Raw genomic sequence first — 26,985 nt, forward strand, 5'->3', positions numbered from 1 at the left:
GAGAATGAAGACATTCTTAAAAGACAGACATTCTTAATTAAGACCTATTACCAGAATTTGGCTTTGAGCTAACCATTAAGGGATTTCCAGTCTTTGCTCTTCCATCCAAGGGGTTTTCTGCCTAGCATGCAAGTTCGTCTGAAGATGTTCAGAGCAAGCCCTTGGTCTTGCTTTCCAAATACACAATTGTTTCTGTCATCCCCCGAGTTTATTTGGCTTATCTTTTTTGTCCTCTTAAATGGTCAGCCCACTTCTTTCTAATCCTTTCTGGTACTGTGTAAATAGTTTTGTGGATAAGCAAACAGACCACCATACTGGGCTCCTTCATTTCCCACAGATCTTGGTATTCACCAGCCTTAGCTGATAGAGCCCCAGCGGCAACAAAGCTCGGCCAGCTTCCAGCAGTGGGTGGGGCAGGGCTGTGTTTGGGTTTGTCTGGGATGCCCATTTCTGGTTGGGCTGCGGTCCCAGGCTTTTCCTGGCTCCCTTTTGTGTATGCCAGCTTCCACCTGGCCTCAGGCCAAGCCCCTGATTTACTCAGGAGCCCTTTGTTCCCTTCCTCCTATCTTGAAGGGGGATTGCCAAGGCCCTCTTTCTTTCCCTTTTGGAAACATGTTCATTCCCCCGCTTACCAGAGAGGACCTTGCCCCACCTGAGCTGAGGCCTGCTTCTATCTGCACTGTCTCTGGGATTTTCTCCCCAGAAAAATAATATATTTCTAAGCAAATTCTTCTCATGCGCTGTTTAGTTGACAATCTAGGCATTTACCTCATTGGTCACTTATTAGAACAAGGTTATCTCCAACCCAAGGACCCTTAGTCTCTTAATCCTGGGCTGCCAACAGAGCTATGCAACTAGAAGGTTACACCTATCGGTCATATCTGAAGGTCACTGGCTTCTTACCTGTGCAAGATCCCAGCCTCTTCCACTTGTCCCTTCTACCTGTGTTTGTCATTATTGATAGAGACCAGACTCTCGGCTTCAGCTCTTAGAAAGGCAGAGCTGGGCAGACTGTAGAGGTGGCCTCCAAATCCTGACTCCCGTGGATAAACTGAGGTCACAGAAATCAACGACATGAAGTGTCTAGTTAGTGGCAGAGACGGGATTAGACAAATCTGGTCTCTTGGTCAAGGCTAAGTGTTTGTGCATCCATTTTCTCCCAGAAGGACTTGCACATTAGACTAGACGTCTTCTGCAGCCCTGGAATCTTCCAATGATTTCAGTGTTTCCTTTGGTAACTTTTTGCCTCTAGTGACAGTTTCTAAAGTAGTTCAAGTGGGTTTAGGTATGTTGCTGTCCAACGAGGAGTGGTGGAGAATCTTCAGAGACCAGCCATCCGTCAGAGGACAGAGGAGATGGGCCTGCCACCTTGTAGGCAGACTTCCTCTGTTCTGCTAGTCAGCTCTGTCTCACCAGTCAGATCCCAAATAACCACACAGAAACTTATCAGTTATAAACACTCAGCCAATAGCTTAGGCTTGTTACTAACTAGGTTTTACAACTTAAATTAACTCATTTCTTGTCTACATTCTGCCATGTGGAGGTACTGTTTTTCATCATGGCATGTTCATCTCCTGTTTCCTCTGCATCTGGCTGGTGACTCCCTTCCTTCCCCACCCTCTTCCCTGACACACACCACAAATCCTGCCTAACTTCAACCTGCCTAGTTATTGGCCAGTCAGCTCTTTTATTAAACCAATCAGAAGGTGCCTTGGCAAAGACACATCTTCACAGCAGGCAGAAAGCTTATTTCACGGCACCATCCGCACCAGGTTCCGAGTCCTGCATCCCGAAGTTGCAGATAAAACCCACACCCCGTGTCCAGTGGTGGAGAGTACAGAACTATGGGAATCATTTCTCTCCGATTAAATAGAAACAGAAGCAACAAACAGCAGCATTATTAGTTTAATAAGTTCTGACCACACGAGTGTACCGCAGCAACAGTCAACAGCATTATTCCCCTGAGACATGGTCTCATGTAGCTCAGGCTGGCTTCAAACTCACTATGTAGCCCAGGGTGTTCTTGAATATGACCTTCCTGACTCTACTTGTTAAGTGCTATGATTACAGGCCTGAGCCACCACGCATCCTGTACGCAGTGCTGGGAGTGGACCCTCGACTGTGTGGGGGCTGGGTTTATTCAGACCTGGAGGCGGGGCTGAGGCAGAGAGTGGCGGAGCTCTGCTTACTGGTTGCTTTGCCTGTTTCCTTACATAATTCAGAACCTCCTGCCCAGGGGCAGCATAGCCCACAGTGCGCTGTGCATCCTCACATTGATGATCGATCAAGAAAATATACCACAAGCTTGCCCACAAGCCAGTCTGAAGGAGGCATTTTCTCAACCCTGGCTTGTGTCGAGCTGACTTAGCAGTACACGAGCATCTGAATCACATCTGCGGCCCCCTTCACAGGCTCTTGACCCTTGTCAGGAAAAGTTGTTGACTTTATCTCTAGTCTAGAAAACACTTTGGTTTTTGTTTATTTTATCGTGGAAATATAGGAAAGACAGGGAAACAACAAAATAGAAATAAATATCTCAATTCTCTTATGTAGCAAAAGGTATCATGGTTTGGATTTATGAGTGGGATTGGCCTGTGTTTATTACTTTACACATGCTCCCCCATGTAAAATGATACTATTATGAGCATTTTCCCTGAGAAAGATTCTCATTAATCCATCTTCCCATCCTAAGCAGTGGCAAACTAATGGCCCACAGCTGTTGGGGATGGTCGAGAAGGCTGTGGTCCACGAAGCCACAGTGGGATAGGCCCCAGCCACTGTAGGGACCCCTGGTTCCCAACCCGGAAGCTGCTGCAGCATAACCCAGAGTGGGATGCCACGCCTGTGGGTTCTCATACCGCTCGATCTGGGCTTTTAATTTTCACCCAAATAGAAAACCCTTGTGGATGTGACCTTGGAAAACAGCAACATCAAGGATCAGATCAGACATCTGCAGCAGACCTATGAAGCGTCCATGGACAAGCTGCGGGAGAAGCAGAGGCAGTTAGAGGCTGTGCAAATGGAAAACCAGCTGCTGAAAATGAAGGTACGGCAACTGGCCTGTTCCCACTCACCTCTCGCTCCTCTCTTTAATTTTCCATCTCCGTTTCTCCATTCTCTTTCTCATTAGGCTTCCTTACCCACAGCCATGGTCTGAAGGTGGCAAGGAGGTGTCTGCCTCCTTGGGGTGTTGCCTAGAGTTGGGGTGCTGCACAGATATTGGAGGCATGCCTTTCTTAGCCTACAGTGTCAAGAAAGGGTGTGGGCTCACAAGCCCCTCCTCCAATACTGTGGTTTTCAAGCTGTGTTCTGTGCAGCCTTAAGCTGTTCTGTGGATCATGTATAACTTATTGCCTAAGCCAGCGTGTGCTAGTGAAGGGTGGAGCTGCTGATAACTCAGGAAAACCGTCTGGCAGTGTGTCCTTCCCTGCGTCTGCCACGCTGCACTGCAGACTCTGTCGTTTGCCTCTGGGGTCCTGCTATTACAGCCACCGTGGGGTCAGGCTTGGGCAGAATATCTCAGCCCCTCTTTGCTTTCCCTTCAAATAAGGCAACTTTTTCATTTTTTAAATTCTGTATCTATGTATGTATCTGAGTGTGGTTTGTATACCTGACTGCAGTGCCCAGATCCCCCAGAGCTGGAGTTACAGGCGATTGTGAGTCACCTGATTGTGAGTTCCCGAGAAGGGAACTCGGGGCCTCTGGAAGACCAGTGCTCTTAACTGCTGAGCCGTCTCTCCAGCCCCAGGCCAGTCTTTCTGTTGGACAGTTTTATACATTCTATTTCTCTCTAGGAGTTACTTTGAAAATTAAAAAAGATTGTTGTGAAGGATGCCAGAAGTTCAAGACACAGTTGCTCACTGGTACCCCCACTACCCCCAATTCACCAGAGACACGATGGGCGAGGTTGTCTTCTGGCCTCCACACACATGGGTTTACTCATTTCCCAACCCCATGTAAGTAAAGGCAACCCAGATGCCCATCAGCTAATAAATGGGTGAAATGTGGCCAAGAGCCCAGGTGATCGATCTGACTGATGTCTTCTGAGCACCCCAATAACAAAGGCAAGAAGGCAGAAGAAGGAAAGAGCCCATATAAATAGCAGGGGTTGTGTTGCTCAGGGCATCTGTGGGTCCCCTATAGAAAGTTTCCCATATTATCTCATTATGTGCTATATATGTTTATTTGCGTGCATATTAACATATAATAATACATACATTGTGCTGCATCCTCTCGATGAAGGCGACACTCTCATAAACTTCAGCTTACAGGTGGGAAAACTGACTTCTAGAACGATTACACAATTAACCTATGGTCTTACAATCGAAAAGGATGGAGTAGAAACATAAACCAGGCTGCTGAACACACACATCAGTGGAGGTGATGCTGCTTCTGTGAGGGTCAGGACTGGAGACAGGTGCAGGTGTCTCCTTTCTGGCCTTTAGTAAAGATATCATATCACTGACCCAAGGCTGCTGCGGGTGTGCCCTTGCCCCTCCTATCAGGCTTCTGCTTGTCCAAGATGCCTGAGCACATGAGCACCTCACCTCTGGGAAAGGGAGGTGTCCTTTGGCCTTAATAACTTGCCTAGTGTTACTCCAAAGCCGTGACAAGTCCCTCTTGATGCCCTTGAATGCTCATCTCTGGGAAAGTGTCGGCACCGAAAAGCCACAGGGTGGAAATTCATGAGCAAAAATTATTAGCTTAGAACGCAGGTCCAACCTCACACTCCTTTCTACTGCACAAGTGCCATAGAAAAGGGCTCTGCCTGAGACCTGTTCAAGCTGCATTCCAGTCATGTGAGGCACCTCGAGTCCCTGCAACCTCTTTCATTCTTAGTTTGAAGGATAAAGCAAAAGGAAGAGTGGAGAAAAACCTTTTGAGCTCCAGTGGTCAGGAGCAAATTCAGCATCGGTCTCTAAAAACAGGTTACTGTAGGCTGGACACAAGGGACCTGGACTGTCAGGCTACCTAGCCATGCCTGGTGACCAACCACCTCAGAGCAGACAGCAAGAGAGTGGGCAGACCCAAACAGTGGGTGCTCAGTAAGTGCTTGTGGTCTGAACAGGCACACAAAGGTTCCCCCCTCTTCTCTCTCTCTCTCTCTCTCTCTCTCTCTCTCTCTCTCTCTCTCTCTCTCTCTCTCTCTGCTTGGGTTCTAGAAAAACTTTACTTAGCCCATCTCCCCAGCCCCAAGAAGTGACCTCCGGAAAGATCTGTTCTTTGAAACACTTTGTCCCTGTCACCCTAAATAGCTCGGCGTACAGCGCCATCTTGCACTGGTGTGTGCTGTACGCTGCTCTCTCTCTCCCCCTGCCCTCCCACCTGCTGCTCCGGTCAACTACAGACCCCTGGGAGTCATGTTCTGACCTCTGTGTGTAGAGACACGAGAGGGGCAAGGTCCAGGCTGCAGTTCTGCAATGAGACTCTTTGCAGGTGGAGTCGTCTCAAGAAGCCAACGCGGAGGTGATGCGGGAGATGACGAGGAAGCTGTACAGCCAGTATGAGGAGAAGCTGCAGGAGGCGCAGCGCAAGCACACTGCTGAGAAGGAGGTGCTCCTGGTGCGTGTGTGCCTCTCGGAACAGAATACGTGGGATGTGGATGGCAGGTTTAACAGAAAAGTTTAGTCCTCAAAGGGAGTCATGAGGTTGGATGTGGAGAGGAGTCAGGGGATTCATTCCTTCATTCCTTCATTCATTCACTCGTTCACTGTCTATTTCATGTGTGTGTTATGTGCATGTGTGCACTGTGTATACGGGTGTTCTTGCTCATGTGTGTACTTGTAGAGGCGACAGATTGATGCTGGTAGTGTGCCTCTGCCATTTGACCCGAACTTGGAGCTTGCCATTTAGTCTTGGCCCAGACTACCCACCCCCATAGCCCCGTGTTAGCCTCCACAGTGCTGGGGTCACAGGCATGCCCAGCCATGCCCAGCTTTTACCTCATGCTAGGAATCTGAACTCAGGTCCTCATGCTCGCATACCAGGCTCTTCACCCACTGAGCTAACGCCCCGGTCCAAGAGATTTGTTTGATTGTTTATTCACCCCCATTTTTCCTCCTCCTGGAGTAAAATCTCCACTGTCTCTGTCTCGAAATACACATTTTTCCAGATTATAGTACCATTAGCCCACATCCAAGTAGATCCTGGGTTTGTGGGTTTACTCTGTTTGTTCCTCCCATGTCCCCATCCTGGATTATACCATTGCCCCACCCTTGGAAGCTCCACCATCTCCATCCCGAGGTCTGCCATTCCCACAGCTAGAAGTGACTCTTGCCCTCTGAAAGCCGTTCATTCTCCCTTCCTCCTCCTGGCTGTGGGATTGGACTGTGCCTCTGACTAGACGCAGACTCACATCAGCCTCTCTCGGAGGGCCCACAATCTTTGGGGAGTCCCTCTGCGTCTGGTTTATCTGTGTCCTTGGAGGTTTAGTCAATGCACCAGATGTTTGGGTTTTTCTGTAAGAGTAACTTGGCACAATGCACGGTGGGAGGAAGATCTGGGATTTCTTCATTCTGCTCCAGTAGCATGTTGGCCCACACAGTGACGCTCTGAGCATTTGTACAATATTATTTAAGCCTTCACAGCTATTTTGTTTTGTTTATTTTTTCATACCTTTGGAACGTAAGCTTTTAGAGAGTTACTGGGCCCATTGAAAAGCCACACGAGGGGCCAATGAGAGTGCTCAGCAGATAAAGATGCCCACTGCCAAGGTGATAAGCTGAGCTCATCCTGAAGCCCACATGGTGGAAGGAGGGAACATTGAAGGCTATCCTCTCCACACTTCTGACCTCCACGCACGTACCCTGGAACCCGTATCCCCCCATACACAAAATAAAATCAGTATAAAATCTTAAATAAAGTTGAAGAAGAATAGCTACATGGTGTGCTTTGTTCGGAGGTGAAACCAGACTCTTAACAGTTGAGTTCTCCCTGTGATAAACGTGGGCCCCAGGGTCATGCTTTCACAGGGAGATGATGACCCAGTGAGGCACTGTCTGGACGTAGGTGAGTCACCTGGGTATCGAGGCCTTGCTGAGGAGAGTGTGTGCCTATTGCAGGAGGAAACGAATAGCTTTCTGAAAGCGATCAAAGAGGCCAATAAAAAGATGGAGGCAGCTGAGCTCAGCCTGGAGGAGAAAGACCAGAGGATCGGGGAGCTGGACAGGTTGATTGAGCGAATGGAGAAGGTAACTGATGCAGCCTGGGCCTGCTGCCCCTGCTGCCCAGTCCCCCTGGGCCTGCTGCCCCCGCTGCCCAGTCCCCCTGGGCCTGCCACCCATCTGCCCAGTCCCCCTGACCCCACAGCTCCTTCAAGACCTACCTAGAGTCAGAAGCCTCAGTACTATCTCCTCTCAGCCCCCAGTTTTCAGTGCAATACAGCCTAATTAACACAGAAGGGAGCTGAACAACTTTCTTGTCTTCCTCTCTGGTAACTATTCTTATTGTTTTTGTTTCTGTAGTGTTGGCAATCGAACCCACGGCCTTGTGTGTGTATTAGGCAAACCCCAGCCCAGCCCATCAAAATTATTTTGCTACATTTTTAAAAAGTCATCTGTAAAATTCTTTCTACAGATTAATATTGCAGCAGCTAGCTGTGTGGGATCTCAAGACATACTTGTCATTTAACCTGATGAGGCAATGTATTTGGAGGCTCCATCAGCACCCCACCCCTCTTGTTTCTGGGGCATGTGTCTGGGACAGGTTGACTTTTCCATGACACGCCTGGGACCTGAATGAGATGGGGAGGTAAACTCATCTGTGTGTGGCAAACAGGCTGACAACGGGGTGGGGGCTTACAGCGTTGACAAGCTAGTCTTGGGCTGGGCTGCAGACATGAGGCAGGAAGTGGAAGAGGAAAGACAGGAAGGAAGGAGAGGAGGAGAAGGCATGGTGACATTGAGCAGCTGACTTCTGGGTGGACTTCTGGAGTTGAGGGCCAAAGCCGGGTCTAGTTTCTGGAAGGTGCTGATAGCACTGACCCATCATGGACATGATGTCATTAGCACCAAGTGCCAGACTCTGCAAGCTGGGACCCCCAACCTAATGATGGAGTAAGACCCTGTCTCAGCTTCAGATAGATCTGAGGATAGGTCTCTGACTTCTCCTTACTTGCCACCCAGGCCTTCACACCTCTGATGGGCATGATTATAGGTTCCTTTCCCTCTCCCACACTGAAAACAGAATCTCACCACTTAGTTTGGAGCCTATGTAACTCGTACAGTTGTTTGGGTAGGAACTGCTGTGAGTAGAAGCGAGGCACAGCCTTCTCAGAGGAGTGCTCAAAGCAGCACCCTGCCCTTAGCGGGCAAATGTGTTTTAAGGGACCTGGCTATATTAATATCTATAATATCTGTCTCCTATCACTCCAATGATGACAGGCACTGTGCTTTTATTAACATTTTCCTGCATTTCCTTTTCAAAGAAGTGATTGTAAAAATTCTTACTGTTTGGGGTAAACTGAAATTTACACAGGTATGTCTATGTATTCAGCAAAGTGCATGAAGCGCATAGCTTGATGCACCTGTGTTTCTCTTGCTGCTGAAATAAATTCCCGAAAAGTCAGCTTCTGTTCTGGAGGTGAGACGTCCCAGAACGACGACATTGGCAGGTGTTTGGACGTTCTAAGACAAAGTCGATTTCCTTGCTCTTTCTAACTCCTGGGCACTACCTGTACTACTTGGCTTGTGCCTATACCCTGGCATCAGAGTCAGCCACGGAACATCTTCCTAGCCCCCTGATTTTAACTCTGCTGCCCCCCCTAGTAAGAGTTACACTCTACCCATGAGACTCTCCAGATCATTAACTATGCTGGCAAAGTTCCCTTCCTGTGTGAGATGATGTGTTTATAAGGGATTAACTCTGAACTTCTTTGTGTGTGGGGAGGGACCATTGTTCTGGCCATAATGGCTATCTGTTTTATTTGTGACTACCCCTGTGTAAACACTGCCAGATTTTCAGAGCCTCTTTGCTGGAAGATTTTGAAAACAATCAAGAATTGTACACTGCCACAGGCCACTGATTTATGACATTTTTATCATTAGTTAGAAATATACATTTTCAAACTGGATGGTGGTAGCGCACACCTTTAATCTCAGCAGTCAGAAGGCAGAGGCAGATGGATCTCTGAGTGTGAGGCCAGCCAGGTCTACAGAGTGAGTTTCAGGACAGCTAGGGTTACACAGAGAGTCTATCTATCTATCTATCTATCTATCTATCTATCTATCTATCTATCTATCTATCTATCTATTATAAGACATGTGAGCCTGGGCTGGTGCTCATGTGATTTGATTGGAGTGTTTTGTCTAATCCGTAAGTATGTCTATGCATTGGCCCCTTTGAATTTTGAGCACTGGGCGAGTAGATTTTTGACATCCAGGGGGTGATGTGCAGACTCAGACACACCAGAGCTGGGCATGGTGTCAGCTTCTGTCTGGCTCCATTTGGCTTTATCTGGCTTCATTTTATCATGTCTCTTTTAGGAACGGCATCAACTCCAGCTGCAGCTCCTTGAACATGAAACAGAAATGTCGGGGGAGATTGCAGATTCTGACAAGGACAGGTGAGGCGGCCAACACACACATTGGTGTTGTGTGTGTGTCTCTGTGTGTGCTGTATGCACATGTGTGTGTGTGTTCATGCAGACAGAGGCCAGAGGAAGATGTCTGGTGTCCTGTTCCCACTTTCTACCTTATTCTCTTGATCTTGGGTCTCTCCATGAACCTGGAGCTAGGCTAGAAGCCAGCAAGCCCCGCTCATCCTTCTGTCTACCCTCCTACAACACTCTACCCTACAGCTGTGCTCAACGTTTTACAGGAGTACTGGGGATTTGAACTCAGGTCTTCATGCTTGCCCAATGAGTCCTCCCCTATCCACCGAGCCATGTCCCCAACACCATGTGCCCTGCCTTGGCTAGCTCACTTGACTCTTGTGTTTTCATTCACGTGGTCCTCACTTAGTACCGACCTATGTAAGTATGACATTGGCTGAGAACACCCAGTGTGGGTCCAGTTCCTTCAGAAGCATACAGTCACATCTCACTGCCCAAGGCTGGCTGTTAGTTCAGCGGGACGTATCAAAGATGGTTTGGTCTCTGCCTGCTTACGACCCTGAGCTCACAGGATACACCGGTTAATGAGATAACTCGTCAGCTGTGACTGACACCGTTCGTCCTGGCAGTTAACTTTAAAGTGGTGCATGTTCTCAAGCCTTGCATTGCCCTTTGTGAAACCCGGGATGGAAAATACAGGAGCCGTACATGGTCTTTTCTAGAAATCGAAAGGCAGAGAGGAAGGAAAGCAAGGCTGGGATGATTGGAGCACTTAGGAAAGTTACCTGACCCCGGAGGCTCTCAGCCTAACTGTCGCATGGGAACTCTTTTTCTCTGTGAGGAATGTGGATCAGGTGTCTCAGCTATCACACTGGCATAGTATGTGCCGGGAAAAAAAATGTTTTCCTCAGTTAAAAAAATTATGTTTATTTATTTATTGTGCAGGTGTGTGTATATTTTGCAGTTGTTCCATGACATGGGTGTGGAGGTCAGAAGACAACTCTCAGGAATTAATTCTTTCCTTTGTCACATGGCTCATGTGGGGAATCAAACTCAGATCACCAGGCTTAGCTGCAAGCACCTCCAGCTGCTGCGCAGGCTCACTCACCCTTCTCCTGTAACTCGAGAATTTCCAAAGTTGCAGGGCTCCTTACTAGTTTTTACTTTGGTGCTACTGAGGGACCTGGTGTTGCTGAGAAGTGGGGCAGAGACCCTGAACATCCTTCCAGGGTTCTGCTCTCATGACACACAGAACACAATCATCTATCTGCCAGCTCCTTTTGGTTGGTTTGAGCCAAGCAAAGACAGAATAATGTCTCTGAAAAAGCTCAGAAATGTTCTGTGGTGCAGGACAGTGATGCAGCGAAGGGCTTTCCACGTGGACCTTGTTTGTTCAGTAAGTGATGGGCACAACAGTACTGGCTACAGGCTTTCCTGGACTCCACCCTTGATTTCAGGGCTTCCCCGGGTTCTTAGACTCCCCTAATTAAGGTCAGTGATTGAGTATCCCAGTCTGTATTAACCCCAAGCAGAAATCCTTTCATGCCTATCAGTGGAGAAAAAACTCATCTGCCCCAGGAATGTCATTATACAAAGTGAAACTTGAGGAAGGGATCTGAAGGATGCCTGTTCTCTTTCTGGGGTGATATGGATTCTAAGTTGATCCCTAGAGTTCCCTGGGAGGAGGGCGTGGCTTGAGTTTTTGTTCTTGCAATGCTTCTACAATGCTGTGGCATTCTCTGTCTCCATGACTGTTCTGAGTCAGGGCTCAGAGCTTCTTTTTCCCCTTAGGTACCAGCAGCTGGAGGAGGCATCCGCCAGCCTCCGAGAGCGGATCAGGCACCTGGATGACATGGTGCATTGCCAGCAGAAGAAAGTCAAGCAGATGGTGGAGGAGGTAAGCTCTCATGGAAGCCTGGGACCCAGGACAGCTTCCTGTGGCGGGGAAAAGATACCACTCCAGCTCACACGTGACTACGCAGGCCACTGTCATCACAGCCCAAAGGGACAGCTCCCCTTGTGTGCCGTGTGGACCAATGGTTGTTCTTTCTAAGGAGGCTTTTCTCTAGACCGAAGAGTTGCCAAGTGCAGTTCACAGTGCATACAGTCTCCAAGGCCTGTAGTTTAGGGGACAAAAGTGACAGAGGTGACCTCAGCTCAGGTTTCTGTGCACCTCCCAAACCCACCCTCATCTCCTGCACCACTGCTGTGCCCTGTCTCTGCTCCTGGGCGTCCTCTTGTGGTTCTGCCCCTTTCGTTCTGTTCTCCTGATGCTCTCTACTCCCTGTGTCCTCGCTCGGTCCTCACTCTTGTTTCTCCTCCATCTTTTCTCGTCTGCATCCTTTCTCTCCTGTGGAATACAAAAAGTTAGATATTTAATCTGCTGGGGAAGTTAATCACTCGCTGTGTTTTCTAAATGAGAAGAAAAGCAGGTAGGTTGAACATGCAGTTCTCTAAGAAGAAAAGGAAATGATTTTGCCTTGGCTTATCATGCGCTGCCTCCCTTTCTTGTGATACTTGGTACACGAAAATCTGTGAGTGGTTAAAGCAAGCCACACTGTCATTGTAGGTGTTTCTGACTTAATTTTTAAAAAATTGGTAGAAAATAATTGGATAGAAAAAATCTGATAGAAAAATATAGTAACTGTCATAAGAATATATAAGTAAGAGTTCTAAGAATATCTAGGGTCTAATTCTCTAACTTGAAGAATAAAGTCAAATGAATAAAAAGTTTGGTTGACAGAAGAAAACAGGAAAAGCTCTTTCACTTACAATAATCACTACTTTAAAATATGTGTCCATCTTATGTATGCCTGTGTATGCGTGTGCTCATGTACATGCATGTTCCATGTGTGTGCAGGTGTGTGAAGAACAGGAGACAACCTTGCTGTTTGTCTCAGGCACCATTCACCATATTCTGGAGATGGGGTCTCTTACTGGCCTGAAGCTTGCCAATTAGGCCATTCTGGCTGGCCAGTCAGCCTCAGGCATCCTCCTGTCTCCACTTCCCCAGGGCTGGGATTGCAAGTGTGTACCACCACTCCTAGCCTGTACCACCGCACATAGCCTGTACCACCACACCTAGCCTGTACCACCATAGCTAGCCTGTACCACGACACCTAGCCTGTACTACAACACCCTGCCTGTACCATCATAGCTAGCCTGTATCACCATACCTAGCCTTTCCATAGGTTCTGGGGTTGAATTCTGATCCTCATACTTGTAAGAAATTACATGACCAACTGAAGTCTCCCCAGCTCTATGACAAGTTTTGAACGAATCATGAATATTTAAAGTGTAGCTCTTTTCAGTAAATTTATACGTGACAGATAAAATTAAAAGCGTATCTACTTTAGCAGTCTAGAAGATGCCAGGTGTTCCTGTGGTAGAGGTAAAGTCAGGGAATTATGAGGGTGGGAGGGACACTGTTTTATTAGGTCTAGAATAAACATCCACAGTAGATAAAATCTTGTCTCCAACTGAGAAGTCAGCCGTACCGAGTGGAGTCTCTATGGCTTGCACGCAAGAGTGCGCGGGGCAGCAGAAGAGGGGAGGAGCCAAGCTGCACCTTCTTGAACTCATGCACTCGTGTGGGAGCATCAGAACAGTGACGGGCGAGATCCCATCCCACCCCACCCCAGCACGGGCAGAAGTGTGTTTGCTAAGGGAAGGCGTCTGTCATCTTGATGGACCTTGGCTATCAGAGCACACCCTCTCCACCTCCGAGTTTCCCGCATTTAAAGTTGGAGGCAGGGTGGTGTCTTAATTTGCATGGTTCTCACTGGGGCTACCATTTCTCTTTCCTCACAGCAGGGGTGTGTATTGCTTGTGTGCGCAGTAAAGAGGCTCTGAGTTAGTCTTGGGTTGATTGGCGTTCGGGTCAGTTAAATCCTTGTCTATCAGATATTGCGACTGACACCAAAGTCAGAGAGTTTTTTTTAAAGGCACTCTCAGATAAGCTCAGAATCTGGGTTTTATATCATATTACAGAGTATATTCTTAATGAAAGGGAGTGAAGGAACACACACACACACACACACACAGTTTGGCTCTCAATATCTCAGTATCTGAGCAATTTTGTTCTAGAATATTTCAAGGATCCCAACATTTTTGGATACTCAAGTCTCATATATAAAATGGCCATGTATATATATATATATATATATATATATATATATATATATATATATATATATTACACCTGTAATCCTCCTATGTATTTTTTTTTAAAAAGATTTACTTGTAATGTGTGTGTCTTTGTGTGTTTGTGTTGTATGAGTTCACTGCTTGTTTTATCCAGCAGAGGGCATCAGATCCCCTGGAGCTGGAGTGACATGCAGTTGTGAGCGGCAGCAAGTGCTCTTAACTGTTGAGCCACCTCTCCAGTCTCCCTTCTGTGTGTTTGAAATTATTCTAGATTACTTACAATACTGAATACAGTGTAAATTGCTGCTTCTCTCTGTATTTTTTTAGAGGGTAACGATGAGGAGAAAAATCTGTACATGTTCAGCACAGATGGAATTTTATTTTTTTCAACTGTTTTTAATCTGAAGGTGGTTGAATCCATGGTATGAATCCCGTGGATACAGAGGGCTGGATCTGCATATGCGGGTGTGTGTTTAAACAGGGACGTGTGCAAAGATTGACATCCATGCCTTTTATTTCACATTTCCCACGCAAACTTCTCGCATTGAGTTGTGGGAGATCGGTGTATGCGGTGAACCAGCACGCACTGCCAGGAGAGCTCGGTGAGCAACACTGATGCCGCCTACCAGCTGCCTGGGCTTTAACAGAGAAAGCAGATATTTTTTTAAAGTCTATATTCTGAATTTAAAATCTTTTAATCAGGAAGTAAAAATAATCAAGTTTGTCCAGCACACAGTGATCACGCCTACAGAAAAACAATAGTTTTGTTTTTTTAAAAAAAATCTTAATTATTGTGGGCACTTATGTTGTTTAAAGTTAAAAGTGTGGAAGAGTGTCATGGACAAATGAGCGTGTTCAGAGGAGCCACCAGACTGAAAGGAGACAGGAGTTGGTGGGGGGCGGGGTGGAGAGTCTGAGGAGGACATGGTCAAGGTGCTGGGCTGACTGGGGTCTTAGAAAAAGGGGTGGGGTGTTATTCTGGTGCAAGGCCAGGCCAGAGCCACTGGGTGGCGCTCTCAATGAGGAAAGCATGGAGTCTTTCAGAACACAGGCAACATTTAAGATACTGGCTGCTCAGAGGAAATAGTTAGCCCAGATCACAGGTGCACCCCTTCCAAAGTGAGAAAGCGAACCCAGAGCTTGCTAGTGTTGCTCCTGGGCCCCGTGCGATCTGCAGGGACAGTTGGTGGAAATCTGCTGAGTTTGACAATGTTCTTTAGTTTTTCTTAATTGTGTGTATGCATACGTACGTGTGTGTGTGTGTGTGTGTGTGTGTGTGTGTGTGTGTGTGAGTAGGCACATGTAGAGGTCAGAGGATAACTGTATGGAGTCAGTACCTCCTTCCACTTTTAAACGAGTCCCAGGGCTCAACCCAGGTCACGAGGCTTGTACAGCGAGTGCCTTTATCCACAGAGCCATCTCACTAGTTCTGCCACGCTCTTTAGATAAAAGTCTCTCTCTCTCTCTCTCTCTCTCTCTCTCTCTCTCTCTCTCTCTCTCTCTCTCTCTCTTACATAGTCTGTTACTGTGATCTCGGCTTTGTCGTTATGTAAAGAGAGTACACACACAAAAACATAGCTCTCACCTCAAACGGAATAAGAAATAGTTCACTCTGGAGCCAGCTTTGAATGACCCTACCTGGATGCATACGTTCAGGCTACCCCAAACGCCATGTTCCAATGTGGTTAGCTGTTTTGTAAAGTCTTTATAGTTACAGAAGAGAAATAAGTTATAAATCAAGGCACTTTTCAAGTACATTGTTAGGAGCCTTGGGCAGGCAGGTCTTGGGTGGTGTTTGTTGACACCCTTAGCTGCGGGGCTGTTGAAAGCTAATGACCAGTTAGGTTAATATATCTCAGAAGGTCCTGCCTGGTCGTCACAGGGGTATTAGGTCAGACCCAGCTGGGCAATTAATAACAGCCTAAGATAATTTGGCTCTGGATCTGCAACATTCTTACTCCCCACAACCAGCAAGCCCTCGTCAGTCATCCAGCCTTGTACAACCTTTGGCATAGGTGTGGCTTTTTCTGAGGACTCCAGTTTCCCGGTCACAAAATCAACAAAGTCACAACTCAGTCACCCCAGGTCACTTGGGCCTCATTTGCGTACTGAATTGGTCACCGTGGAATGCTGAGTTCCCACTCCAGTGGAGAAGTGTATTTTTATCTGTCAACACCGGGTACCCAGAGGGAGAGGCAGCCTGGTGGTGCAGCTGCTGCCAGGGATGCTTTCCCTCTTTCCCTTGACGTCCCAAAGCTTTTCTGTGCACAGACGGGGACTCCTTGGTGACGTCTCCTGTCATTTTTGGTCCTCCTTTGGCAACTACAGCTTTAAACAATGCGTCAGTGTGGGCTTGTTTATCAGCCCCAAACATTCAGCTCTCACTCCCGAGTTTCTTCAAGATCTTTTTGTGTTAAGCAATATATTTTCCCTACCTCAGTAGAATATCTTTTTGTTTGTTTGTTTGTGTTGTTGTTGCTGTTTGAGACAGAATTCCTCTGTTGTCCTGGAACTCACTGCATAGAGCAGGCTGGCCCTCGGACCTGAGATTCGCCAGCCTCTGCCTCCCAAGTGCACCACCCCTTCCTGACATGAATATCACTTTTCAGAGCAGTGATCAAGATAAAAGTGATTGTCCCAGCTCCTGCTGCTGTCTTTTGGCTTCCACTGTGTGGAGCAGTGAGGTCTTGCACCGTGTAGTAAGGCCAACTGTGTGTTCCTTAACTGTGTTCCAGGTTGACTCTTAAGCATCTTTTCATGTTATTGCTCACCCTTTCTCATGATGACTTTCTTTTGGTCTGTGTAAATACGTGTGCTTGCATGCATATGAGCGCATGTGTGCATATGGAGGCCAGAGATTGATGTCATGTGTCTTTCTGGATCACCCTTCGCTGTATTTCCTGAGGCCGGGTCTGCCACTGCCCCTGGAACTCACTGCTACAGCTGGTCTAGCTAGTCAGCTTGCCCCAGGCAGCCCCTGTCTCCACTTCCCAGTCATTAGGATTACGGGAGGCCACCACACCCACCTTACTTTTTATGGGGAGGCTGGGGATTCGAACTCACGTCCTTACACTTGTGCAGCAAGCACCCTATCCACTGAGCCACCTCCCTACCCCCTAACATAGCTGTTTGGTTAACATGTGAAGATAGAAATGATGTTCCCTTTTCTGCTTCTCCACCTGGCTAGAATCACCTGGGGAGCCTTCAACCTCCAAAGTTGGCAGATGTTGGTGGGAACAGGTTGGGTACTGGGGTCTTTTGAGTGTGTGTGGTGTGTCTAGTACACAGCAGACTGGTTTCCTTGTAGAGCTTCATGCTGTCACACTGTCTGGTCAGGCTACCTTCGAAGCTCCTGTACCCAAGGTGGAAATCTGGCAGTGAACCTACAGAAGGACAGTCATAGAAGAAAAGCCTGGGGAATAGCAACCAGGGACAAGGGCAGGAAATTTAAAAAGTGGGGGCCATCTCTTCCTGCTAGCCCTAGGTTCTGGGTCCTGGAAGACTTCTGTGGTAGCATGCTAATGTGTAGTAGTGGCTGATGGCCCCCATAGTGTAGGAATGCCCAGGGGTGCCCAGAATCCGTCCAGATTTACAGGTGTGTCCCACATTTTGATAGCACAGCACAGCATTGTCATCATCAAAGTGGATGTTCAAGAACCAGGAAGAAAGGAGACAGGGAGGGAGGGAGAAAGGACAACCGAAAATCTTATCCTGTATTAAGTACATTTATGGTTTTGTGTTTGAGCCATATTCATAGCCGTTGTCCACATTCATGAGGCCCGTGGGTTGTGTGTGAACCTGCCTGGAAGGCTTTGCCAGTGGAGGGTGAGGTCAATTGTGGAGCAGAAAGTAGAGAATATGGGTACGTGTGGGCTTTCCCTGTGTGTGTGTGTGTGTATGTGTGTGTGTGTGTGTGTGTTCTCCCTATCTGTATTCATGGACTGTCCCCACATTGGTTTAGAGGGTGGCTTTCTGTCTTTTACTTCAGCCCTTCTGTGAATAACCAAATGCCGTGGCTTTATTAGCCGGGCCCACCTTTCACATGAAAGCCAGGGCAGGACGTGTTTGCAGTTGCCACTCTTCACCTCAGACATTTGCAGGGTGCCAGTACCATGGCCTTGGGGAGGCAAGTCCCTCGGGGGAGCATCTAGGGAATAACTTGTCTGAGGTTGAAGCGTTGAGTTCCTGGCTCTTCCATCAGTTGCCAGAGCGGTTTCCTTTCTGTCCGTATAAGGCTTCTGAACCGAACCCCTGCAGGCCCTGAGTCCACATACACCTCCTTCAGCCAGAGATATTTATGGACATAGTGTGAATAGTGGCCCAGAAGATACCCATAGACGCACACTTTAGAGTTGGGTGGACCTGTGTGTACCAGTTGTGGGGCTTTGAAAATTTATTCATTTCCCTTTCTGTAAAATAGAATTAATAGGAATGTCTGCCTGAGAGGGTTTTGTGGGTGCAAGTTAATCGAGATTGTATATGTATATCACTTATCATTGGAACATCACGGAAAATATCTAATGAATGCTAGCTACCGCTAATATTACTGCTCTCAGTAAATGGTTTCTTGTGACGCACACCCACAGTGGAGGTAAGTGACCGAAGTCTCTGGTTTATGGTTTCCCACATACTCAGAGCTGGCCTTCTTCTCTGTGGGAATCTTGGGAACCACATCGAATCTTTGAGCATGCTTTTCTTCTTTTCTGTGCTGTTTACCACTTTCTAGCTTAGCCATCAAGCTACTTCTTCATTTCTTTGAGGTGGGGTAGGGTCTCATGTTGTCCAGGCTAGCCTCAAACTCACCATGTAGCCAAGGATGACTCTACTCTTCAGATCCTCCTGTCTTCACCTCCCAAGTTCTGGGATTACATGTGTGTCACCGTGCCTAGTTTATGGATTGCTAGAGCTTGAACCCGGGGTCCCATGCACCCTAGGCAAGCACTCTGCCAACTGAGCCATGTCCCTCATCAGGTGCTTGAGTAGAATAGTTAAATTTTCTCTATCTCAAAGATCTTCTGTTTTACATGGTTCAGCTATGTGTTGAGATGTGCTTTGGGGAAGTGCCCTGTGTCCCCAGTACTTCCCGTAGCTGGGAATTAGATCCTTGGGGGTCAGGGAAGGAGCCATGGCCCTGAACCCTCAACCCTAACCCACTCAATTGAACTGTCCCCAGATCATGTCGCACGAACTCTTCTCCACATTTAGTCTCCGGCTTTTTGGAAGATGATAAGATGCTAGCCTGCTCTGGGTAGAAGCAGAGGTGATCGCGTCTTACTGGGTGTGATTAGAAGAATCCTTGCAGACTCTGCGGGGAAGAGGTGGTGTTTATCTGTGCTGAGTCCCGGAGCAAGCAGGGAAGATATGCTATGCAAAGGAAACCTTGACCCTGTGGGACCCTCCTTTGTGAAAACACTCTCAGGCAGTAGCCTCAACACATACAACCTCAAACTACAGATCAAAGAGACCTCAGAGATCCACAGGATATTTTTTTTTAGAAACTTGGGTTTCTAGACATCAAAGCAAGAACTGCGCTGAAAAAGACTATTAAAAATAATTCAGAAAGGGCCAGGTGGAACAGCCGCAGAAGACGCCCGCTAAGGAGAAGGGAAGCGAGGCAAACCGTGTCAGAGCTCTGGGAAGGAAGCGCGCCTCACTGGATCACACTCCTGAAAACACAGACTCGGCCAGATGTCGTGGTAGTTTGATCATATTTGTATATGGCCACCCTCGTATTTGGAGGGGGCCCTCTGGGTGTCCTTTCTGAATTACTGTCCACAGTCATTGTCAGTTAATGTCTCTTTTCGTTTAAGGAAAGTTCGGTTTGCTTCTTCCCTTCTGGCTGTCTTTCCTGAATAGACGTGGTTCAGCCAACTTCAGGAAAGGCGGGGCTATGCCAGTGAAAAGAGAAACGTGCCTCGCTGAGGTGTGTGGGAGTGAGATGAGAGACGCAGGCTTCGCGGGTTATCTCCATAGAGGCCTTTGCTCATAGCCCGTGTGCTGTTATTTCGTCAACACAGCAAGGGTTGCTGGGAGCTAGTGGATGCTATGGTGGCAATTTTAGTTAGCAGCGATGCTAGCCTATATAAGTCGGTAGACTGTGGTGATGGGGTGGGTATCCCTCTGCCCTTGGCATTTCTAGGAGCTTTTTGTAGGCAAGTGTATTAGGGGAGGGTTGTCCTTGTCCTTTCGTATTGGTGCCCTTGTCAGGCCCAGCTTAGGGTGGCACGGAAGGGAAGGGAGCAGACAAGACAAGTCCACACCTGAGAGGAGCTCTCAGTGATGTGAACCTGGGGGTGGGGACCTGTTTAAAGCTGGGCCCCATGTACCCTGTAGGGGTTTGTGGAGAGCTGGAGTCAGAGTCAAAAGTCACTCATCCCCTGGTGACCCTAAGTGGTCACTTACCTGCGCCATTCCTAGGGCATGGAATCCATTCTCCAGCATTTCTTCCGGAACGAGTCATTACCCAGTCTCAGGAGGTGGGATCACTGGCTCTAAGGAAGGGACCTTTAGAGAAGGTGCTTGCCGGGTGAATCTCTCTTCCAATGTGATGGGGAATACTTTTGTCTGTCTGAGGTTTCTCTCCTCTTGGGCTGTGGTCAGTGCCTGGAAGCCAGAGATGTCTTGTTCTGTGGAGCAGATGGTGAGGCGTCCTGAATGCTGCTCCCTCCTGCTGTCCTGACCCTGGTTGTAGACTAATCTTCTTTGATCTGGGTCCTTTGCTTCAACTTACAATCCTGTGTCTTACTGTTCTGTCTTCCTACCTAGATTGGTATGAGGTCAACTTGACTTAAATTGCTACCAAACCCAACTCGTGTTCAAACCTTTGGTCACCCTATATCCCCTGGCTCTTATTTAGACTCTTTGCCTGGTCTCCTAAGGCTTATCTTGTCTCCTGCCCACTCTCCACCCCATCTACAGGAGGTGCTACTACTCACCTTGAGGAAGGATTTCTTTATAGCCAGTGATCCCAGTTGTCGTTTTGAATTCTAGTGGTTAGCATAATGTAGTCACTTCTTTATTTTAATTAAAATCTTAACACTTTGTCTAAAATATGAAATTTTTAGAGGTATCACAAAGAACACAGTTGAGGTAGCTTTTCTTCCCTGTGTATTCTAGAAAAACCTTCCCAAGAGCATAAGCAGGCCACAGTGTATTTAATACACCATCTTTGTCGGCCTGGTGAGCGCTCACTGCAATGGGAGGCAATATGGCTGGCCTCTGAACTAATGCACATGTCCTTCATTGAGTTTTTAAATCAATTCCTTTATCTTCCCTCCTGATAGTTTGTATGAATTCTCTGTGTTGCTGGCATGGATAATTTATTGAAAAATACTTGTGATGGTCTCATCTGTCAGTGGTATTTGTTTGTGGCATCTCTTGTACAAATATTGAGTTTTTTTCTGAGGGTTACAGTTATCAATTTTCCCATTGTATGTCTTGTTTGTCATTTTTCTGTAACAGTATTAAAGTTTGGTTTGTCATCTTTATCTTTTACTGAAACCCACATGTCTGATCCCCCCTCTTTTTGTCTATGGCACGTACACTGCACCTGGTGTGTCTTCCCTTAGCTCATCTGTCGCTGTTGCTGTTGTTTTGCTTGTTTGTTTTTGTCTCTCTCCCTCGTAGAATGGAAGCTCTCTGAGGGCAGGGGTTTTGGCCTAATTCATTCTTGACTGTATTCCCATCATCTAGAATGGTTACTGGTATCCAGTAGGTGGCTCAATAAATATTATTTTTGGACAAATAAAGACTAAGCCATCTGGAATTTATTTTTTGTGTCTCTGGTGTGGCCAGGGCTCACTCTTGTCTCTTTCTGGCTGATGAGAAGCTTGTTTTTCAATATCATTCTCCACTGATCTTATTTTTCATGTCACGTTTGTCAAGCTGGAGTTCCTTCCCCCTGTACTATTGTCTTTGAACATCCTTGCCCTGCCCCTCCACCAGAGTCTGTAGGGAAGCCCAGTCTTTAGACTTAGCAGTTGGCGTGGGGAGGGAGGAGAGCCAGGTGCAACCTCCTGGTAGCTCTTTCTACAGAGGTCATCAGCGAGCATGTAAGAACAACCTCCTATATAAGCAGGTGCAAACATGGACGTGAGCTCCTGCTCTCAAGGGACTCTCTGGATGACCTTTAAACTCTTCCAAGGATCAGGGAGAGTGTGCTGAGTGACATTCCCGGTTCTAAGCCATGGTCCTTTGAAATGGTCAAAGTTGAGGTGTTGTGAATATGCTATCTTGAAAGGATTGTTTCTGGGAGCACAGAAGCTGGAGAGCCAAATCCTATACTCTGAGGAAATGCAATCTAGCCTTGCCCCTACCTCTGCTTCTGATGATGATGAGGCTTTGTCTTTACAAATCCACAAAGTCCTCATCCTTTCTAAGATTCTGGTTCCTTTTCAGCAAAATAAGACCAGTCATGACAGCGCCCATCTCAGGTGTGGACTGATGGTGGCATGCATGCCAAGTGCTTCATTACCACAGTGCCTCCAAATGTGAACCAATTCTCCCGCAGGTGGACCGTGCGCAGGGAGGAGGCAGCGTCTGGCAGCGGCTTGCAGGATGGGTTAGAGTCTTCTAGGCAGTAACTGAATGGGTGGAAGAGGTCACGCCAGATAAGATATAAAATAAATGAAACCAAAAATATGAAGACCAGAAAGTATGGGGTGAGTCGAGGCATGGATCTTGTTTGACTGAATTAGATGAGGGAGTGGCAAATGAAGAGGCGGGAAAATGTGGGTTGAGACCCATTGTGGTGGGTGGTGGGCACTGAGCCAAGAACAAGGCTATTACTACTCAAGATTGCCCAGTGGCTCCTACTGCTTGATTGGGCCTGAGCCTCAGAGTAGTGTCTAGGGTGCCAGGCTAATAGCAGGGACGAAGGAAGAAAGAAGGCTTGGAGAGAGCTTGGCTGGGGTGGGCAGGGTTCATAGTCACAATGCAAAAGGACCAGTTTTAGCATCAGTTTGTTGCAGCTGTGAAGAGATGGGTATGGCCTTGCTCTGAGTCTGTCTTCTTCCAGATAGTTCCATCAGCATCTGGAGTTGTCTCTCTGGATGCTCAGAGACACACAAGCAGGTCATTGCTTTCTTTCTCCACCCCACTCACCTCCCTAGGGTGCTAAAAGGGGTGGTTTAAAGAATCGGGGCCCCTTCTGGGTATGGTGGCACAGACTGTGGCCTGCAGTCCCAGAACATAGCATATGGAGACAGGAGAATCTCAAGTTCAAAGTCATCCTCAGCTAGCCTGGACCAGTGAGACCCTGTCTCAGAAAATAAAATGGGTGGGGACGACAGGGGGATGGCTCAGTTGGCAAGTGCTTGCCATGAAAAAATGAGGACCCAAGTTCAGATCCCCAGCACTGACGAGAAGCTGGGTGTGGCTGCACCAGGCAGACACAGGAAGGTCCCTTGAACTTGCTGGCCGGTCCAGCTTAATTGGTGAGATCCAGGATCAGTGAGGAAGACTTCTGGCATCAACCTCTGCATGAACACGTGTGTATGTGTACCGACACACATAAATACATACCACATGGGCAACACACGCACTCACATGTAGGCACTGGACAGCCCCAACAGGTCCTTTGTAAGGGCAAATTCCACACCACCATTTTTTCCCCAGCCCACCATTTATCCCCACAATGCTAAGGTATGGTCGTCAGGTGGATGGTAGCAGATGAATCCCAGAACAACAGGATGTGGCTAAAAAGAACCCATGTCTCAGCATTAGAAAGGCTGCAACTGAGATCTCAGCTCTTGCCAGCATCTTGAACCTTGGTTCCTTGCTTGGGGCGATACCCACTTAGCGTTGTTTGTGAGCATCTCAAACTAAGCCTTCCAAGGTCTGATACCCAGAACAAGTCTTCCTTTCTCCCCAGTAGATGCATTGGCATCGGGAAGCCAATGTATTCATTCTTCCCTGACATCTAAGTCATCCTTAGGTACCCAGGAGTATCTGCATGCTGTTCTACTCTGAGAAGTTGAGTTCTCATCAATCTAAGGTGGAAATCAAACCAAATAAGATTATCTTAGCTCAGAAGCCCATTTCATCTGATCCTTTTGACTAGCATAGTTCTATTGTTATATATTACTTCAAACTTAATAGAAAAAATTGATTAAAACACGCGCCCTGTTCGTACCCAGCCTGGCTGCATGCCACAAGACACATTAATTGAAAGTGGATTTCCACTGCCTCCTCAAGCCCCATGAAGATGAAGGATGTGCCTTTCTCCTCTCGGCTTCCATTGATTTTTCATTTTCTCCACTCAGGGCTTCATTTAGCAATTTTCAGTTTCATTTGGTTGGGGCCTTGATTCATCCCCTCCCATGAAGTGATGCACCCCCCTCTTCATCCTTGTGAAGCCATTTTTCTGGGCTGTGTTAGTGCAGGACGCTTGTCAAACTGCTCTGTGCGCTATTATATCGAAAAGGAGGCAAAGGTTTATTGGGGTTTTTTTGTTTTGTTTTTATGATGACTTTTCCTTTATCAAGGAGAATGAAGTTTAAATTTGTAACTTAAAAGGGTAGAGATGTAGCTTAGTGGCAGAATGACTTGGTACTCAAGGCCCTAGGCTCAATCCTCAGCATTGCAAATAAACCAAGCCAAACCAAACTTGAAAATATGACGGTATGACAGTACCACAAAACTTCTAAACTAGGGCCAGGCGGTGGCAGCATCGGCCTTTAATCCCAGCTCTGGCAGAGGCGGGAGGATCTCTGTGAGTTCAAGGTCAGCCTGGTCTACAAGAGCTAGTTCGAGAACATTAGCTATGGCTGTTTTACAGAGAAACCCTGCTTGAAAAGAACCAACTACCACCCCCTACCCCACCCCAGCCCATCCCCACAAACTTCTGAACTAGATTCATGGGAAGTTGTGCCAAGCCAAACCCTTTGGAAGAAGGGTATAAAATGCTGTTTACATTCATGTTTTTATGGTGTGATGTGGAGATCAAACATGATCCCTACTTTGCTGAGGGTATAGGCAATGACTGCCAGATCGTGGAGCAAGAGATTGGATTGAAAATACAGAAGGCTCTCTAAGGACAAGAGGAAGCAAAAACAAGAGGTGGAAGTTTGAATGAATTCTAGAAGGTTCTTGCTGTCCTGTCCCATCCCTGACTCAATAGATCCCTAGTGGTTTTGAAAACAGTACTGGTGTAGGGAGGGGAGTTAATTGGAGAGATGGCTCAGTGAAGAACACTTGTTGCTCTTACCTAGAATCAGGTTTAGTTCCCAGCACTTATAACTGCCTATAACTCCAGTTCCAAGGGATCCTACACCTTCTGGGCTCAAAGGGTACCTGCATGCATGCAGTGTATATAAAACTCATGCAGGCACATATACATAAAAAATAAATACATTCTGAAAACAGTACTGAGGATCTGAGCTAGTTCCTTGTGGAAATTTTAAGTTTTCAGATGCTATGACAACATATATTTCCCCATGAGAAGGCTGTAGAGACTCATGATAAAGTTTCATATCACTTTATTTTGGACTAAAATTCAGTTTCTCAGTATTCAGAAACATGGGATAGCATTTACACATCTTTGGCAAATGTTTCAAGGGCAGAGTGAACAAAGTTTCAAGTAGATGGCCCTGGTGGGGATGAAGGGGTCCTCAGGAAGGAAGCAATAACACAGCCATGTGCTGGTGATGGCAGGGGTGGATTCTTCATTAACCTTAATGCTCCCACAGCCCTTCAGTCCTGACCTTGAATCCATGTGCCTGCAGGTCTTGTGGCTGTTCCCAAGATGAAAACAAAGACACAGTAAAGCAGATTTTAAAGGAAATAGGCAGAAATGCCACAGATTTAACCTAGCTTCTGTCCAATATGCTGAAGCAGTGGATCAGTGTGACTACCGATATTTTTTGCTTTGTCTTGTTTTTAACTCTGAGAGCACATTCATGAGCACCACACGGAAGTGTTTCAGTCCATTCATGAAGCAGACAGCACCATGCAAAGTCTTTCAATCCAGGACTTGACAAGGGAGAAACTCTCACAAGGTGTTGTCTGAAACAAGACAAAGAAATATTGAGGACTGGGGGTGTAGTGTGGTTCCTAGTGTCTGCCTAGTTCCATGAAGCCCTGGGTTTAATCCCCAGAATGAACCAGGCATGGTGTACACTCTTTAAGTGGAAGCAGGGATCAAGTTCAAAGTCATTCTCAGTTACGTGGGAGGTCAAGGCCAGCCTGGGATCCATGAGACCTTCAAGTAAATTAAAAGATAAAGTGTGCGTGTGTGTGTGTGTGTGTGTGTGTGTGTGTGTGTGTGCGTGCACACACACACACACACACACACACACACACACGCACGCACGCGCGCATGCATTTAAATTGGAACGTGCCTAGTTAGAAGTTAGTTGGCAGTTTCTGATCTCTGAAGCTCCTAGCTAGGTTCATTAGTGGATTCTGGTCTAGGTCCAGTACTTGCTTCTGATTGGTGATGCTCCTAATTATAAAATAATTTTTGCCTTTTGATTAAATCTGTGTTTCATTTTCTAAGCCAGCTGTTGACCAGTAACTCCCCCAAGAGGTTCTATTTGCTTGGGTCAGAATCCGAGGCATTGAGCCCTAACTATTTCAACACTTCCCTGGTTTGCAGCCTCTTATTTTGAAGATTTTCACCCAAACCTGTCTGTCTCCATCATGGCTGGTTTGTCTTTCTCCAGTGTAAGACTTCTGATTGTGATCAATGTGTTTGCTTTTTGTTTATAATGGGACCTTCTACTGTAGCCTAGGCTGGTCTGGGCTTCACTATGTGGCCTCTGCTGGCCTGGAATCTGTGACAGTTCCCCTGTCTTGGCCTCCTGAGTGCTGGAATCACAAGTGTGAGTTCCTGTATTCACCCTTGACTCTGGTGGCTGTCTGAGGCAGACTCACATAGTTCAGAACAGCCTCAGACATTCTATGTAACTTCCTATCCTCCTACTGGTCAGTACCTGAGTATAGGGATTACAGGTTTGCACCACCACCCAGCTTAATCAGGTTGCTGGTGCTAGAAACCGGCTTCAGCATGCTAGGAAATGTCTACCAAGTAAGGCGCATCCCCAGCTCCTGGCCACCAGTTAGGTTTTTGTTTTTATAGAGGGTGGTTTAAGACAGGATTTTACTGTGTAACCCTGTCTGTCCCTGGAACTCACTCTATAAACCAGGCTGGCCTCAGACTCAGCTCTACCAGCCTGTGCCTCACGTGTGCTAGGATTAAAGGTGTGCACCACCACCACCCATCTCTCCCACCAGATTTTAGCATGCCTTTCAGTACAGATTTGGGGCGGGAGGAAATCTGATTGCACACT

At 47.1% G+C, this 26,985-nt stretch overlaps 1 protein-coding gene across 2 annotated transcripts in view; it reads left to right on the forward strand.

Moving 5' to 3' along the window:
* The window catches only part of Myzap (myocardial zonula adherens protein), an 89,200-nt gene that overhangs the window by 35,398 nt on the left and 26,817 nt on the right, over nt 1-26,985 (forward strand). For both annotated transcript variants that reach the window (XM_075965311.1, XM_075965313.1), the window contains exons 6-10: nt 2,894-3,046; nt 5,437-5,562; nt 7,062-7,190; nt 9,483-9,562; nt 11,342-11,447. In XM_075965311.1, the coding sequence (XP_075821426.1) occupies nt 2,894-3,046; nt 5,437-5,562; nt 7,062-7,190; nt 9,483-9,562; nt 11,342-11,447 (594 nt within the window). The remainder of the gene's footprint in view (nt 1-2,893; nt 3,047-5,436; nt 5,563-7,061; nt 7,191-9,482; nt 9,563-11,341; nt 11,448-26,985) is intronic.

Source organism: Microtus pennsylvanicus, chromosome 3 (genome assembly GCF_037038515.1).
Source record: "Microtus pennsylvanicus isolate mMicPen1 chromosome 3, mMicPen1.hap1, whole genome shotgun sequence".
NCBI classification, from domain to species: domain Eukaryota; kingdom Metazoa; phylum Chordata; class Mammalia; order Rodentia; family Cricetidae; genus Microtus; species Microtus pennsylvanicus.